At 40.9% G+C, this 14,183-nt stretch overlaps 1 protein-coding gene across 1 annotated transcript in view; it reads left to right on the plus strand.

Moving 5' to 3' along the window:
- The window catches only part of mthfd1l (methylenetetrahydrofolate dehydrogenase (NADP+ dependent) 1 like), a 127,817-nt gene that overhangs the window by 78,840 nt on the left and 34,794 nt on the right, over positions 1–14,183 (plus strand). The window contains exons 24-25 of the mRNA XM_007894417.2: positions 5,334–5,441; positions 6,074–6,178. Coding sequence (XP_007892608.1) covers positions 5,334–5,441; positions 6,074–6,178 — 213 coding nt within the window. The remainder of the gene's footprint in view (positions 1–5,333; positions 5,442–6,073; positions 6,179–14,183) is intronic.

Raw genomic sequence — 14,183 nt, forward strand, 5'->3', positions numbered from 1 at the left:
GATTCCATTATCCTGTTCAAAAAATGTTTCTCCTGGTGTTTTTGTAAACAATTCTCTATAATTTAGGTTGCTTACACCAATTACCTTTGAAGCTCTTTTAAGATGTTATGATATTATAGCCGTTACATCAGGGAATATCATGCACCTTGACTTGAGCTCTGTGGATGGATACCCCCTGGAACAAATACATTTGTGTCCTCTGACTTCTTGACCACCAGTGAAATCTAGAATCAAAAAGTGAGCTCTTAACAAATGGAATTTAAATCACAATACAGTATATTGTCAGATTTTTTTTCCTTAAAATTTATATTGTACAATCAAATTTGTATTTAAGTCCTATCCTGTTGACAGTTATACAAATGCCAGCACTCTTCCAGGTGGTCTAAGTAATGATGCAAAATACATCAGTTCTAAAGGCTGTCCCAAATTAATGCTGAGCATGTAGTGTAACTGTGGCAATGCTTCCAGATGAGCACAAATAGATCTTATAGATATTGATGTTGTTATCAACAACTATTTATTGTGCCAATTAGTTCACAGCAGTAGGTCTGCTTTGACAATTGAACAAAATGGAACCTATATATTTGGAATCCAGCCCAATGACACAAAAATGGCCCAGTAACTTCCAATACCCTGGATTTGCTGTTGGTGAACTGCAAGTAAAACTTAAGTGTTGACCACTTTTCGTTCATCAGCCTGTGCCCAGAAAAAATAAAGTGGTGACATGACCCAGGTTACATTCTTATTATAACACCCTCATTTGAACTGCCCAGGCCAAACGTGGATGAGACAAATAGTCGATATACACCAGTTAGAAGCTATTAGGATTCATTATTTTAAGAAGATGAGACAGAGAGAGATCTTATCTTAGCCACTGTATGATATGATATATACATTAACTTTCCACAACTAAATTCAGAAAGTCTTGATTTTTATAAATGTATAGAAGATTTCACAGCCAGACTTGGGTTGTTCAAACATGTCATTGAGCAATGCTGAAGAAATAACTTTCAATCCCAAAGGTAACTGAATTACGTAGACCAGACTTGCTGGGGGATTATGTTTCCATAAACCACCAGGTCCTGCTGCGCACCTTATTAATACCACATGTCATTGTGGTATTTCTTATGAAGCATAGAGTAATAAAACTGTGCAGGTTTCTGGCATAGTTAGTGTGTCAGAAGAACTGAGCAGACTTCATTAGTTGCAGCCTTACCTCAGGTGAAAGGGTGATTCTGCATTGCCCTGAAAGTAGGGTATTAGCCTGTATTTAGGACATCCTAACTTGAAAGGCACTATACAAATTAAATTTGTTGTTTGTTGTTGTTATGCAGGTTGTGTTAGAAAAGCATTGGCCAAAAGGTGGTGGAGGGAGCAGGAATCATAAAATTCAGGGTTTTGCTGAGTAGCAGAATTCTGACACTTTTTAATTCTTTTCAATTTATCATTTTAGTTTTTAATGGTAATGTCCAAAAGGACCTGACAATGTCTCTCCATAGTATCCTTCATTCACATTAGCTGTGCCAGAGAGAGCAGATGAGTGACCTGCTCCTGTATCTTCACCAATACTACACCAATAAATGGAGCCATGTGAAGGAACACGCAAACAGCTTGAGTGACTCCTAAACCCCAAGGCCTATGGCTACCTCTCATAGCTTAGAGCAGCCTGAATTCTTTACTACTGTACCATTGTTCATTAGTGCTAAAAGTGGGTCTGCAGTACTTCAAGACACTGTTGATGATTGACCGGCCAGCTTGGCTCATTGGCAGGAGTTGAAGGAGCAGACTAGTCACTGGGGTAGGGTATGTTTCCATTCAGCTGCTGTTAAACCTGAAAGGAAAAGGCTGATGATTAATGCGTGTGAATAGCCTAAGACAAGGAAGTATTTCTTTACCCATAAGGTAATCAACAGCTGGGAACTGAGAGCAGGGACTCTCCTCACTCAGCTTTTCAACCCTGGAAGCCAAAGACCTGAAGAATAAAGTGGTCTTAGTTTGCCCAGCTGTGCTCTCAATGATAAACTGTGTGGTTTTAGCTAGAGTCCAGCAGTACCCCAATCCACTCACTGGGATCTCTAATCCTTGATTCTTGCCAACCTGTGCTTAGGCATTAGATAAGCAGGATGCATCCCTCCAGGGAGAGTGTGCATTCCACTCCACACAGGAACATTTCCATGTGCAGGCAGCAATCATATGTGTAACTTTATTTGGTTCAAATACTTTTAAGCATGGTGATGGGTTTCTGTATGTGTCAGGCACTACACTGACAAAACACAACAGCTGGAACACTTCACAAGGAAGAGGAGGTTGATCCTTGGAAACTTGGCTATTCTGTGGACATTCTGTAGCCAGAAAGTATTTCTTGAATGAACTGTTTTCACCTGCAACCCTTTCAGCTAATGTAGAAGTGGGGAGAAAAAGGAGATTTCATCCCTTTAATTGAGATGCCAATATGCAAAGTCCTTCATCAGGGGAAGATTGCTCCCTGAGCTCCTACGGTAGCTGTGGCTATATATAACCAAATTGTTTTTGGTTAATAACTTGTCATTGCATTGTTAAGCAAAATGGGCAAGAAAGCATTTCACCTTTTGATCTCACTAATCAGCAAGAATTATTGGTTTTCTGACTGCACACTTATGCAATCTAATATATCATAAAGTAATCATTTGACGATTTACTTGCTCTAAAAACACGAGGTTAATGTTTTGACCAGCCGGGCTGCTTTTGTTGGTTGAAGGATTGAGGGCAGATAAAAATTCAGACTTATTACCAGGTACTATTTCAATCAAAACTCTGCGGCTGATTGGTCAGCACTGTAAAATATGTGGCGAGGGTAGAATATGAATTGCTATCAACTCTGCCAGGATAATGTAGCTGTCAGAAGGAAGCTATAAATAGTGTTAAATGGTATCTTGCATCAAAGGAGGAAGAGTAGTCGGATCAGTGTTATCAGCATCTGTGAGCCAGTAAGTGTGAATACTAACTTGGAATACTGACACTTGTATGGAGCTCCTGTTAACCTCATACTCTTAACCGGATTCTGTTATAATTGCACAAATAGGGATCCTTCCCATAACAGTCAGTAATAGTCACTCTCACCCACAGATGACTGATATTCTTGTATAGCAAGTATCCTAGCTTTGTGATCAATATTGATCTAAGCCAAATTAATGAGGAAGCTCTATGACGAGCATTTTGCAATTATCTGCTTATCGTTTTGAACAGGTACCCATCTGGCCTGCCACATTGTGTATGTATTTTACAGCAGTTACCAATTACTTACTTCAAATAATGAAACTTCTCTTTCGCCTATGGGTAATTGACTACTTTGTCCCTAGATTGCAGCCCAAATGACACTTGATCATTTTTACATTATTTGTGTGAGCGTTGCAAAATTTCATGTAATGTATCCATCTGCAAGAAGTTAAATAACTATACAACTGTACAATTGAAAGATGTCGTATTAAAATAATGCAAGCATTTGCAAAACACCGGTTTTAATATTTCATTGTGAATTCCTGCTAAGTGTAAACAGTTTTGAAGTAAACACCAATTAGGGATTATAATAATAATAATTGTATTTAATATAGTGCCTTATAATGTCAAAAGGTTTCAAAGCCTTTCAGAGTTTTCTATAAACTATAGTGACTGAGCAATTCTAGGAGAAAATGACAGCCAATCTGTACACAACAATGTCCCACAAACAGCTATGAATTGAATGACCGTTTTTCCTCTGGAAGTGAAAAGGTAGCCTGGCTTGTCGACAGGGGTGACAGGGATTGAGAAGCATGCAATCAAAAGGGACAAAGGGAAAACTTTCAACTTGAAATAATAATTCAGTTCTTTCAGATTTGCATTTTATTACGTGATAATACTCCTTTTCAGTGTGAAACAAAAGTTGAGTGTATTTAATGTCCTGTTTATAGAGCTGTAAGCAAAGTTCCATTTCTTGCAACAGCAAATTAATTGGGAGCAGGGAAGTCTGATTCATACAACTGCCACTTGAGTAGCATTCATACTGCAGGGGTATAATCCACGTGTTGCGAAACCATCGCATCAAGTGGCTGGGCTCCAGCACCCACAATTCACTAGCAAAGCTCAATGCTCAGCCATGATTTACATTGTTTGTAGCAATTCGTCACCGTTTTCACCGCAAGAACTGGGCATTAGATCTTCCACTGTTGATGCTAACAGGCATCCTCAAGAGACCAAGGAATGCACTGCTAACTGCAGTCAGCTGTATATTTCTGTCTGATTTCTAACTGTTACTAACTGTTCTCAGCTACTGAATAATGCGTTGATTTCTGCGTGCGTTTCAGATGTTTGTATGTAGGAGTAAATTGCTGTATTCCAGGGTAAATACTGCTTCTGACAACTTGTACCTATTAAGTTAACCCGGTGAGCTTGCCATATAATATTACTTGCAAAGCCAAACATTTGGAGGTTTTCCATACCACTTTGTGTATTCAATATTTAGCACAATTGCTGGTAAAATACCAGTGTTCTATGTCCATGTTGGCATGTGAATGTAAACTCTCTACAGGTCTCATGTCGGTCTGTTTACACAAAGGAGAAAGCAGAGAATCCAGGTGGATGCTGAAGATTGCTCTTAGTCTTCTGAATTGTGCATTGTTCCTATTTATTGGTTTGTTCAGTCGCAAATCGGTTGCTTGGAGCCAGTCCAGCATGAAAACAAAGGGCCAATGCTGGAAAAGGAATCTTTGCATTCATTTTGTCAAGAAAAAATGCACATTTATTCAAAGTCAACGTGCTTTTATGACAGATAATGCAATTAGTTTTCATTTCATATACATTAAATGTGGAGAGAAATCCTGGCATTTCAAAGGAATTATAAAGTGTATAGTTCTGTTCATGTTAGAAACCCTGCAGTTACCTTCAGTGTCAGATACTGCTCCTGATTTCCCTTCATTGATCCCTATGCATCTGTAGACATTGAGCTCACCCATGATGACTGCTGACACTCCATGTGCACTGAGCATTTTGGTGAGATACCATTGGGCAGTCTGTGCCTAAACAACAAGTTACCACCTTCAATGGTGGGGAAAAAATATAAGAAAATTGGTGGACAGTGAGTGTGGAATTGTAGAGCAAGCTATTATAAGCAGCTCTCTCTAAAATCCTGCTGTGGCAAAAACATTTCTTAGAGTATAGGCATTTAGTTTTAGCCTCCCAAAATCTTATCAAACTGGTCTCAGGTACTTAACTCTTGAATCCAAGAAACAAATCTGCAAACATCATCAACTGACAGTAGCAGTCTGTTTATTTATGCACAACTTTTGGTCGTGAGTTTATTTTGGTCTTTTATTTTACAGTTGCCTATTGTGGAAAAGATCAGAACAATAGCACAGAAGGTCTATGGGGCTAAGGACATAGAACTGTCTCCAGAAGCGCAATCCAAAGTGGATTTGTATGTCAAACAGGTGAGAGCTCTTGGTTTAAGGGGCCAGTAGATTAGTGTTTTATCATTTGTTTTCTCTGACAAAGGGCTCAGCAACATCGTATAGTATTTGATATGATAATGTCTGTTTCTACACTGCTTTGAACCCTGCTGTGAAATCGAACCCGATCCTGAACACATCAAGCTTCATACCTTCCCACCTTCTCCTGCTTGATGACCTGGGACAGAGTTAATGCAAAACGCAAAGATGCTTTCAAAGAATGGAAAATTGTTGTCCCAAAAGAGAAAATGTTAATTATTCTGTTGAAAGCCGGCTACATTGAATGTTGTGTTAACCAGGAAAGGTTGAGGTTCTAGTTCACAAAAGACACAACCTGCTTCCATGAATTGTACCTTAATCGAAGAAACATCTGTGACCTCTATTTCTCTGCCTCTCTCTCTCTATCCATCACCTCCTTTTTCGTTTTCACTCTCTCCCACCCTCCTGTCCCCAGGCTAAAGGCTTCCCAGCTGCTTTGCCTCCTGAAATTAACTTAGCACTAAAAATTGACCTGATCCGTATGACTTATTACGGCACACTGTTCTGATCAAATATAATAGCTTGTCTCTGGTTTATTTGTATGTTCAATAATTAAGTTTCTCCTTTGCTTATAGGGTTTTGGAGACTTGCCAATCTGCATGGCAAAAACTCATCTTTCACTCTCTCATCAGCCTGAGAGAAAGGGAGTTCCCACTGGCTTCATTCTACCTATTCGCGATGTACGTGCCAGTATTGGTGCTGGCTTCATTTATCCGTTGGTGGGCACAGTGAGTCATTTTTCTATATAGATCAGAAAGGGTATGAAACCTAGATGGTCTATGGATAAAGGCATTACCTGCTCCATCAGAGTGAGTTCGAATCCTGTGTTGAATTCGCTGATCACGACTGCAGCACTGCAATTGGTCCCAATGTCACAGGGTTAGCAAGAGGAAAATTGGCCAAGCTACCCAGTTGCTATCCAGAGACCCCTGTTGAAAGGTGCTTCCAATCAGATCAGTCTCAAATTCTGATCAAATAGTTTGCCAGCAATCATAATGAAGACTCCCTCGTAAATGTGTAAACTAGTTGGAAGGTGCTCTGTGGCACCATATCCTCAATAGAAGAGAAAAGGAACTGAACACTTCAATTCCTGGGGGAATTGTCTGATGAAGAGCAAATAAAACAAAGTTAGAAATGGCAGGTAACAGAAATGGGTGGGTCAGCCTGACTAGGTTTACAGCACTCTTTCTTCTGAGTCAGTTGGTTGTGGGTTCAAACCCCACTTTGGAACTTTTAGCACATAATTCAGGCTGACACCCCAATGCAGCATTTCGGGTAAGGTGTAGTATGAAATGCCGTCTGCCTGGGTTCAAGTGGATGTTCAATATGGCACTATTTCAGAGAGAAGGGGGTTTCTCTTGGTGACCTGGCCAACAGATGCGCAGTTTTCACTACACCTTGCAATAGTTCCTTCAATGCAGTAATAAGGCAGTACATCAAATGCAAGGATTATTTATAACCAGTTTGTAATGTGCAATTTGGAAATGTAATATTCAAAATCAGTGTTATTCCAACAATCGATGACAATGAGATGATCACAACAAAATGATGTGACAAATTACCTTTATGGGCCTGATGCATTTCAATTTAATACAAAGCTTGTATAATAATACAATATATACAAGATAGAATATACATAATATATAAATATTAATAACCTTGCATTTGATATAATGCCTTATCGTGCCATTGAGACATTTCAAGGTGCTTCACAGGATTTAATGCAAAGTTTGTGTATTTTGTTGTTTTGAATTAACTTATGAAGCTACCCTATTGCAAAGAGTGCTTGTTAAATTGTGCCCTCCTTTGTTGAATATTTAGAGTTAAAATAGTTTCCCTAAAATGCATACTATACAAATTACTATATCAATTGCTAGTTTCATATCCTTCAAACAGTTTTGGATAAATCTAATTAAAATAAGTAAAAGCAACCGGTTGCTAAAGATTTGATTTATGTTTTAGTTCAGCGATATGACCACGTGTTTTTGCAATTATTGTTCATCAGTTTTTGTAATTTTGTTTTGTGAACTGCGAGCAGAAGTTCATTCAACAATTCACTGAGCATAGATCTACAGAAGATGCTGTTTCCTGTATGGAATCACATTAACATGTTATCTCCACGCACAGGGGCAGGCATTGTTTCCTTCGTTTGGGGGCTTCGAGTAGCTGAAGCTTCACCCTCTGCCTCATTGTTTTTTTAAAAATGAAGTATCTTTTGTAAGGAAGTATTTCCTGAGGAAGAGGCTACCTTAAATACAAAATGCAGCAACATGGGTTAGAGTGGCCTTGGAACTTTGCGCAGTTGTCATATACACAGTACAACAAGAAAGAACTGGAAAACTTCCTGTTCAATGTTTTGCGGTGAGCATTAGAAAGTCTTTAGAATCTGGTTCTATATGTGGAAGAAAAATGTGCAAAGCTCCCAGTTATTGTTGGCCTTTTGCAATGCTGCAGCTATAATGTAACACAATAATTTTTAAGATTTAGAGTGCTGGCTGGCTCCTCTTTATTGCCTTTCAGCTTCAAAATCTTTCCAGGAAAAAGGAAATCAAGGTTTATCTGATGAGATCTGTAGCACAGTAGGGGCAGTTTTGTATTGACGCATGTGGCTTTTCTCCCAGGTTTCCCTATCCCCTGTCCCTGACCCTCAACCACAGCGGACACAGGTGGATAATGACTGAGTCTCTTGACTTGGAAATGGGATTAAGGAAAATTGAGGGCTTGCAACGACAATGAGGTCATCCATTCAGAATATGAAGCCAAGAGTTTAGGCTGCTCATTGAGAATTGAGATGTTTCCAGCAAATCTATTGCAGTTGAAATATGGGTGTCAATTTATACAGATTTTCTTACTGGAAATATGAATTCAAACTGAATGGTAAAAATCTGAAATAAATCATATTGATCATAACAGGAAAGACATTATTTCCATTGGTCAGTGAGAGGAGGCATCAATTTAGGATAATTAGCAAGGGAACAAAAGAGGAAAATTAGGAGGTTTTTTTACATAGTGTGTCAAGGAAAAATCTATATAGCTTTCAAGAGGGATAAATAGTTGAAAAGCAATAAATCACAGGGATATGGGGCTCTTTCAAAGAGTCAGCACTGAATGGCCTTCAGTGCTGTAGATATCTATGGTTCCGACTGTTGGAGAAAAATCATCACATCAGCATTGTGCCTGAAACATTAATCTACTTTCTCTGTCTCGGGCAAGCTTGTCTGGCTAGGATCACTCAACCTGTCAGGGCTTTGGCTTGCAGGGTCCACAGAAGCTAAGTGGGAAGATCCCCTGATCTCTTTTACATTCTTGTTAACAACCTTCTGCACATTTTGCCAAGTCATTTTTGAGTTCCTGGTACTACAGGCATAGGAAGAATGCATGGCAGATTCTCAAAGGTGACCTGAGTATCAAAAGCAGGTCTCTTTTGCATGTACTCTGAATTTCTGACATCCAGAGAGGGGGAGAGAAAGGTAGACATTCTGAAGGTCTGTAGGTACAGTGAGTTATGGCCCATGTGTTGATGAAGATAATTCCTTTACTTTCTCTCTGTCTCCAAGATGATCCACAAGTTCCCTTGTGTTGACCATAGAAATCTATTTGCTTTATTATTAATAATAATCTTTACATTTGGTGTAGCACCCTTCACATCAGGAGGACATCTCAAAGCGCTTTGCAAGATTCACTGTAAAGTGAGGTGACTGTGTACTTTGTGGGCGAACATAGTGGCCAATTTGCTTTAAATCAAGGAGTTTTGGCATCCTGCAACTTCCTATCAACAAATGATTCATTGTTCTTAGATTGAAAGATTAATCAAAAGAATGTTGTGGGAGATTGACCGGATAGGCTTGATGTACCAATGATCAACTCATACTTGAAATTGTTGCAATCTATCATCCAATCTTCAAAGTACCTGGTTATTAAGGATTCACCCAACCCAAAATCATCCACTATAAGTGATTTGTAACATCCTGGTCTTCTCTAAGCACTTACTATTTAAAACACTGATGGTAAATGGAAATTGAGTGTGCTTTAATGTCTTAATAGAGTGTTGTAACAAATACAGAGTGCTTTAACTAATACAGAGTCCTGTAGCGGATTGATTAGAGCACTCGCCTCGCAAGCAAGATGACCTGGGTTTGATTCCTGGATAAGCAAGTTTTCTTATTCCACACGCCTCTGTTTATCTAGCAGTAAGTAGGAACCCGGTTGTTAGTCAATTGGCAGATCGCCTTCCGGGGTTATAATCCCCTAAAGAAAATTATAATAATTTGGTCATTCAATCCACGACTGTTTGTGGGACACTGATGTGCATAATCGGGTGCCGCGTTTTGCCCACAAAAATATACAGTAAACATTCTGTGAAGCGCTTTGAAACATCTCGAAGACATGATAAGGCTCTATGTCAAATGCAAGGATGATTATTATTGATAGAGAGGGTGCCCACTCCCACTGGATGAGAATTCTTATCCAATTCTATCAGGCCATATTCTTCATTTGATTCTCTTTTCAAGAAAAAAAGCTGAGGAATAACCATGGAGAAACTACTTGCCCAACTTAGTTTCTTATTACCAATTGTTTGGGCCTGGTTAGTCTGTCTGTATTTCCAAGGCGTTGTAGCAGCATATCTACCGTCTATGAAATCATAGTGTTAAAATATCAACTGCTTGTTTTTCTCCCATAAAAGGAGAGCACCCAGGTAGAAACATAGGAATGTACAGCACCAAAAAAGATAGTAGATCATCTAGCAGATTCCAAGTGTATAAAATAAATATTTTTACACAGCGACTTGTTTGGATCTGGAATGCACCGTCTGAAAGGATGGTGGAAGCAGATTCGATAACCACTTTCAATAGAAAAGTGGATAGATAATTGAGGAGGACAAATTTGCCAGGCTATGGGGAGAGAGCGGGGGAGTGGGATTAACTTGGATGGCTCTTTCGAGAGCATGATGGACTGAATGGCCTCCTTCTGTGCTGTATAATTCTATGATTCTAAATCTCTTTTATCCCTCAATCTATTTCCTTACTAAATAACTATCTTCTTTACTCCTGAATTTGCTGTTTCAATCTGTCATCGTCACATCTGTAGATGTGAGAGCATTCTCTTTATGTATGTAGATGGAAACATTTGTAGATTTAGGCAGGCATTTTTTCATCCAGAAACCAGCCTTTGAGTAAACCCAAACCACAGTTGACAAGCAAATCGGATAGTGGTCTGCACATACTTGTATTTGCAGGGGTCTCTTCATTAGTGCTTCCTATTGAGTCTCAGACTAGCAGCAAGGGAACTATTTAGATTAGTTTGTATTGTTTCGCTACACTTTATTTCCTTTGTCTTGGCTACTCAGGATGATTATGCTCAATCGCTGCTATGCTTCAAGTCAACCTGAAGCTGTAGGATCTCAAAGTCCCACAGTTCAGGTTCTGTCTTCTATTAGTATGCAAAGAATGAAGAGTGAGTAATTTGTTTAGGGGTGTCAGTAAAAGACAGGTAAATGGGAGCAAATGGGTTCCTCTTTTAACGAACCAACACAGAACGCAATCGGCCAAAATGACCACCTTCTGTGCTGTAAAGCTCTACGATTGCTTAAACGTTGTGTCCCAGAATGAGATTTTATATCAATAATAATATCCACTTGGCTGCATCCTCCTTCTCTATGTCCCCTTCCGCACGCCCTAGACCATCTACACCACCCCCTCCTTCCACCAGGGCCCCTACCACTCCCCACTTCCTACACTCTTTTGTCCCGATTACTCCCACCTCCTTCTCAACCACCATCTCCCAGGTGAAGCCCACCACCTGCTGCCTCAACCCCCACCCCCCCTCCCCAACCCAGATACTCGTCACCCAACTCCCCCTCCTCTCGCCGCTGGTAGCCAACACAGATAACCAGTCGCTTTCCTCAGGTTCTATTCCTCTCCACTTTAAAACTGCTGTCATTCTCTCCCCACCTCAAAAAACTCACCCTTGACCTCTCCAACCACACAAATTACCAACCCACTTCGAAGCTGCCCTTCCTTGCCAAAGCTCTGGAACGCATCGCTAACCAGCTTTGCTCACACCTCTCCCTTCACTCTCTCCTCACGCCCTTCCAGTTTGGTTTCCGCCCTGCCACAGCACAGAGACGGCGCTTGTCAAGGTCGCAAACAACGTCCTCTCTGTCGACCTCCTCGTTCTCCTGGACCTCTCCACCGCGTATGACAGAGTTGACCAATGCATCCTCATCCACTGCCTCTCCTCCCTCATGCACCTTAGTGGGACTGCACTATCCTGGTTAAAGTTCTACCTAACAAACCGCTTTTACTTTATCTCCTCAAAAGGTTTCTCCCCCTGCCCGGTCACCTGTGGTGTGCCCCAGGGCTTCATCCTTGGCCCTCTCCTTTTCCTCGTCTATATGCTCCCTCTTAGCGATATCATCTGCAGACACAGGGTAAACTTCCACATGTATGCAGATGACAGACAAATCTACTTTTTGTCCTCCAGCTGCGACTCCAGGTCCACCGACATTCTCTCGGCTTGTCTAGTGGATATCAGGACCTGGGTGAGCGAAAACTTTCTGCAGCTGAATGTTGACAAGACAGAAACCATACTCATTGGCTCCCGTCAATGTCTTCTCTCCTGCAGCTCTGACCTCTTCAACTTCCCTGGCCTTTCCCTCAGACTTAACAAACCAGTGCACAACCTAGGCGTCAGGTTTGACCCACAGCTGTACTTCCTCCCCACATCCAGTCCCTGACCGGGACCGCCTTCCTCCACCTCCACCACATTGCCCACCTCCAACTGTCATTTGCTCCAGACGCAGCCAAAGCACTTGTCCATGCGTTCGTCATCTTACGACTTGACTTTTCAAATGCCCTCTTCACCAGTCTCCCCAGCTCCATCATGCACAAGATCCAGCTGATCCTAGACTCCGCCGCCCACAAACTCACTCGTACTAAACTCCATACCCCCATCACACCAGTTCTAGCCAGGCTCCACGGTCTCCCTATTGCCGAACAATCGATTTCAAGATCCTCACACTCATTATCAAATCCCATCACGTTCTGGAACCCCCCTACCTCTCCGACCTGCTGACCCCAGAACTCACTGCTGCTGCTCGACTGGCTCCGGCCTTCTGCATGTCCCTCATCCTCTTCATTCCATCATTGGCGGCCGGGCTTCCAGCCACTATGCCCCAAAACTCTGGAACACTCTCTATCTTCAACCCATTTCCAGGATGTACCTGAAGACCTTACTCTTCAATTGTGCCTTTGTTCACCTCCCCTTGGCTCGGTGTCGTGCTCCGCCACTGTTGAGCACTCAGGGGCACTACCCTGCATGAGGGGCGCTATATAAATGCATGCTGTTGTATTTACAGTAGTGTGTGTTTATCTGTGTAGATTACCTGACCCTGTACATAGAATAAATTCTCAATGAAACTGTCCTCGGTATTTCTATTGGGTGTGCTCACATGAACTCAGTCAACATGTGGAAGGTGAGATGAGTTAATGTAACATTTCAACGAGCAATCCTGGAGAGACTGTAAAGATCCACTCCAGTTGATTTGCAACCCGTACATTTACTACAAATGACTTACAGTCTTCACAGTCTCTCCGGAATTGCTCATGGAAATGTTACATTTACTCATCTTATCTGAGGGAAGGGAGCCAGATAATGGTCCAGATATCCTGAGGATTGATGAATTGTGTGTAACTGTATTTGAATATTTTTTTTTAAATTGAAGGTACCAAAATGGTCTTCACTTGCGTGGTTCACTTTTAAATCACCTTAAGTTGGCAATAAATAGAATACGGATGACAATTTGCTAATCTTGTTGATTCTCATGTGCTTTCTGGCATGCAATGCAATCTGTTCCACAGCTGTTTTCATGCCTTTTAAACTAACATGACAAATGATTGCGGTAGCCAGTTACACTTGTTAAAGCGAAACAACACTATTTAAATATTGTTCATTTCAATACCAGAAACCATCTGTTAGCCCGAGTTACATCATATAACTTTGAAAGCATTACAGAAGGCGTGAAGTGGCTGCGGAGAATGGGCTGTCAGGAGTGCTGTCATTGCCTGTAACATACTGTACGAAGAATGAGTAGTGGGGTAACTCTGGAGGTATCACAAGTGACATTTCTGCAGCTGAGCATATTCTGTTTACTAAATGATTGTTCTTAGTAATTTAATTTTTTTTAATGTTCATCACTGCAAAGGATATTGCTGACGGGAATGAATTATTTTTGCAATTCAGGGAGGACACCCTATGTCTGCATCGAGCACACATGGGTTGGCTGGGATGGCCTGAGTGAGATTGTCGATTTGTGTTGATTGGTGAGTAGGATTTTGCTGTAGGTTCATACTGATTAGGAATTGGTGCCTAAACTCAAAGTATGGCTACAGTGGAGAGAGAATAGGCTTTGATGCCATCTGTGTGGATTGAATTCAAGCTCTGGTCCAAGAGATGAAAGCACAATCTGCTAACTAATTGGTTCACCACAAAATCTCTCTGTGTTTTCTTAAATCAGGATGAGTTCTTTTGAAATGAAATATTTGCTGTTTTGCAATGGGGCTGATGAGCATTTTGGATCATCAAACATTCTGGACGCACCAGATTATCCCCCAGGAGAGTGTGTTCACAGGCCATTGCCAAAGCTGCTATGTGTTACAGTTCAATCAAGCTTTACAGCTGAACTAA

Source organism: Callorhinchus milii, unplaced genomic scaffold, assembly GCF_018977255.1.
Source record: "Callorhinchus milii isolate IMCB2004 unplaced genomic scaffold, IMCB_Cmil_1.0 Scaffold3, whole genome shotgun sequence".
NCBI classification, from domain to species: Eukaryota; Metazoa; Chordata; class Chondrichthyes; order Chimaeriformes; family Callorhinchidae; genus Callorhinchus; species Callorhinchus milii.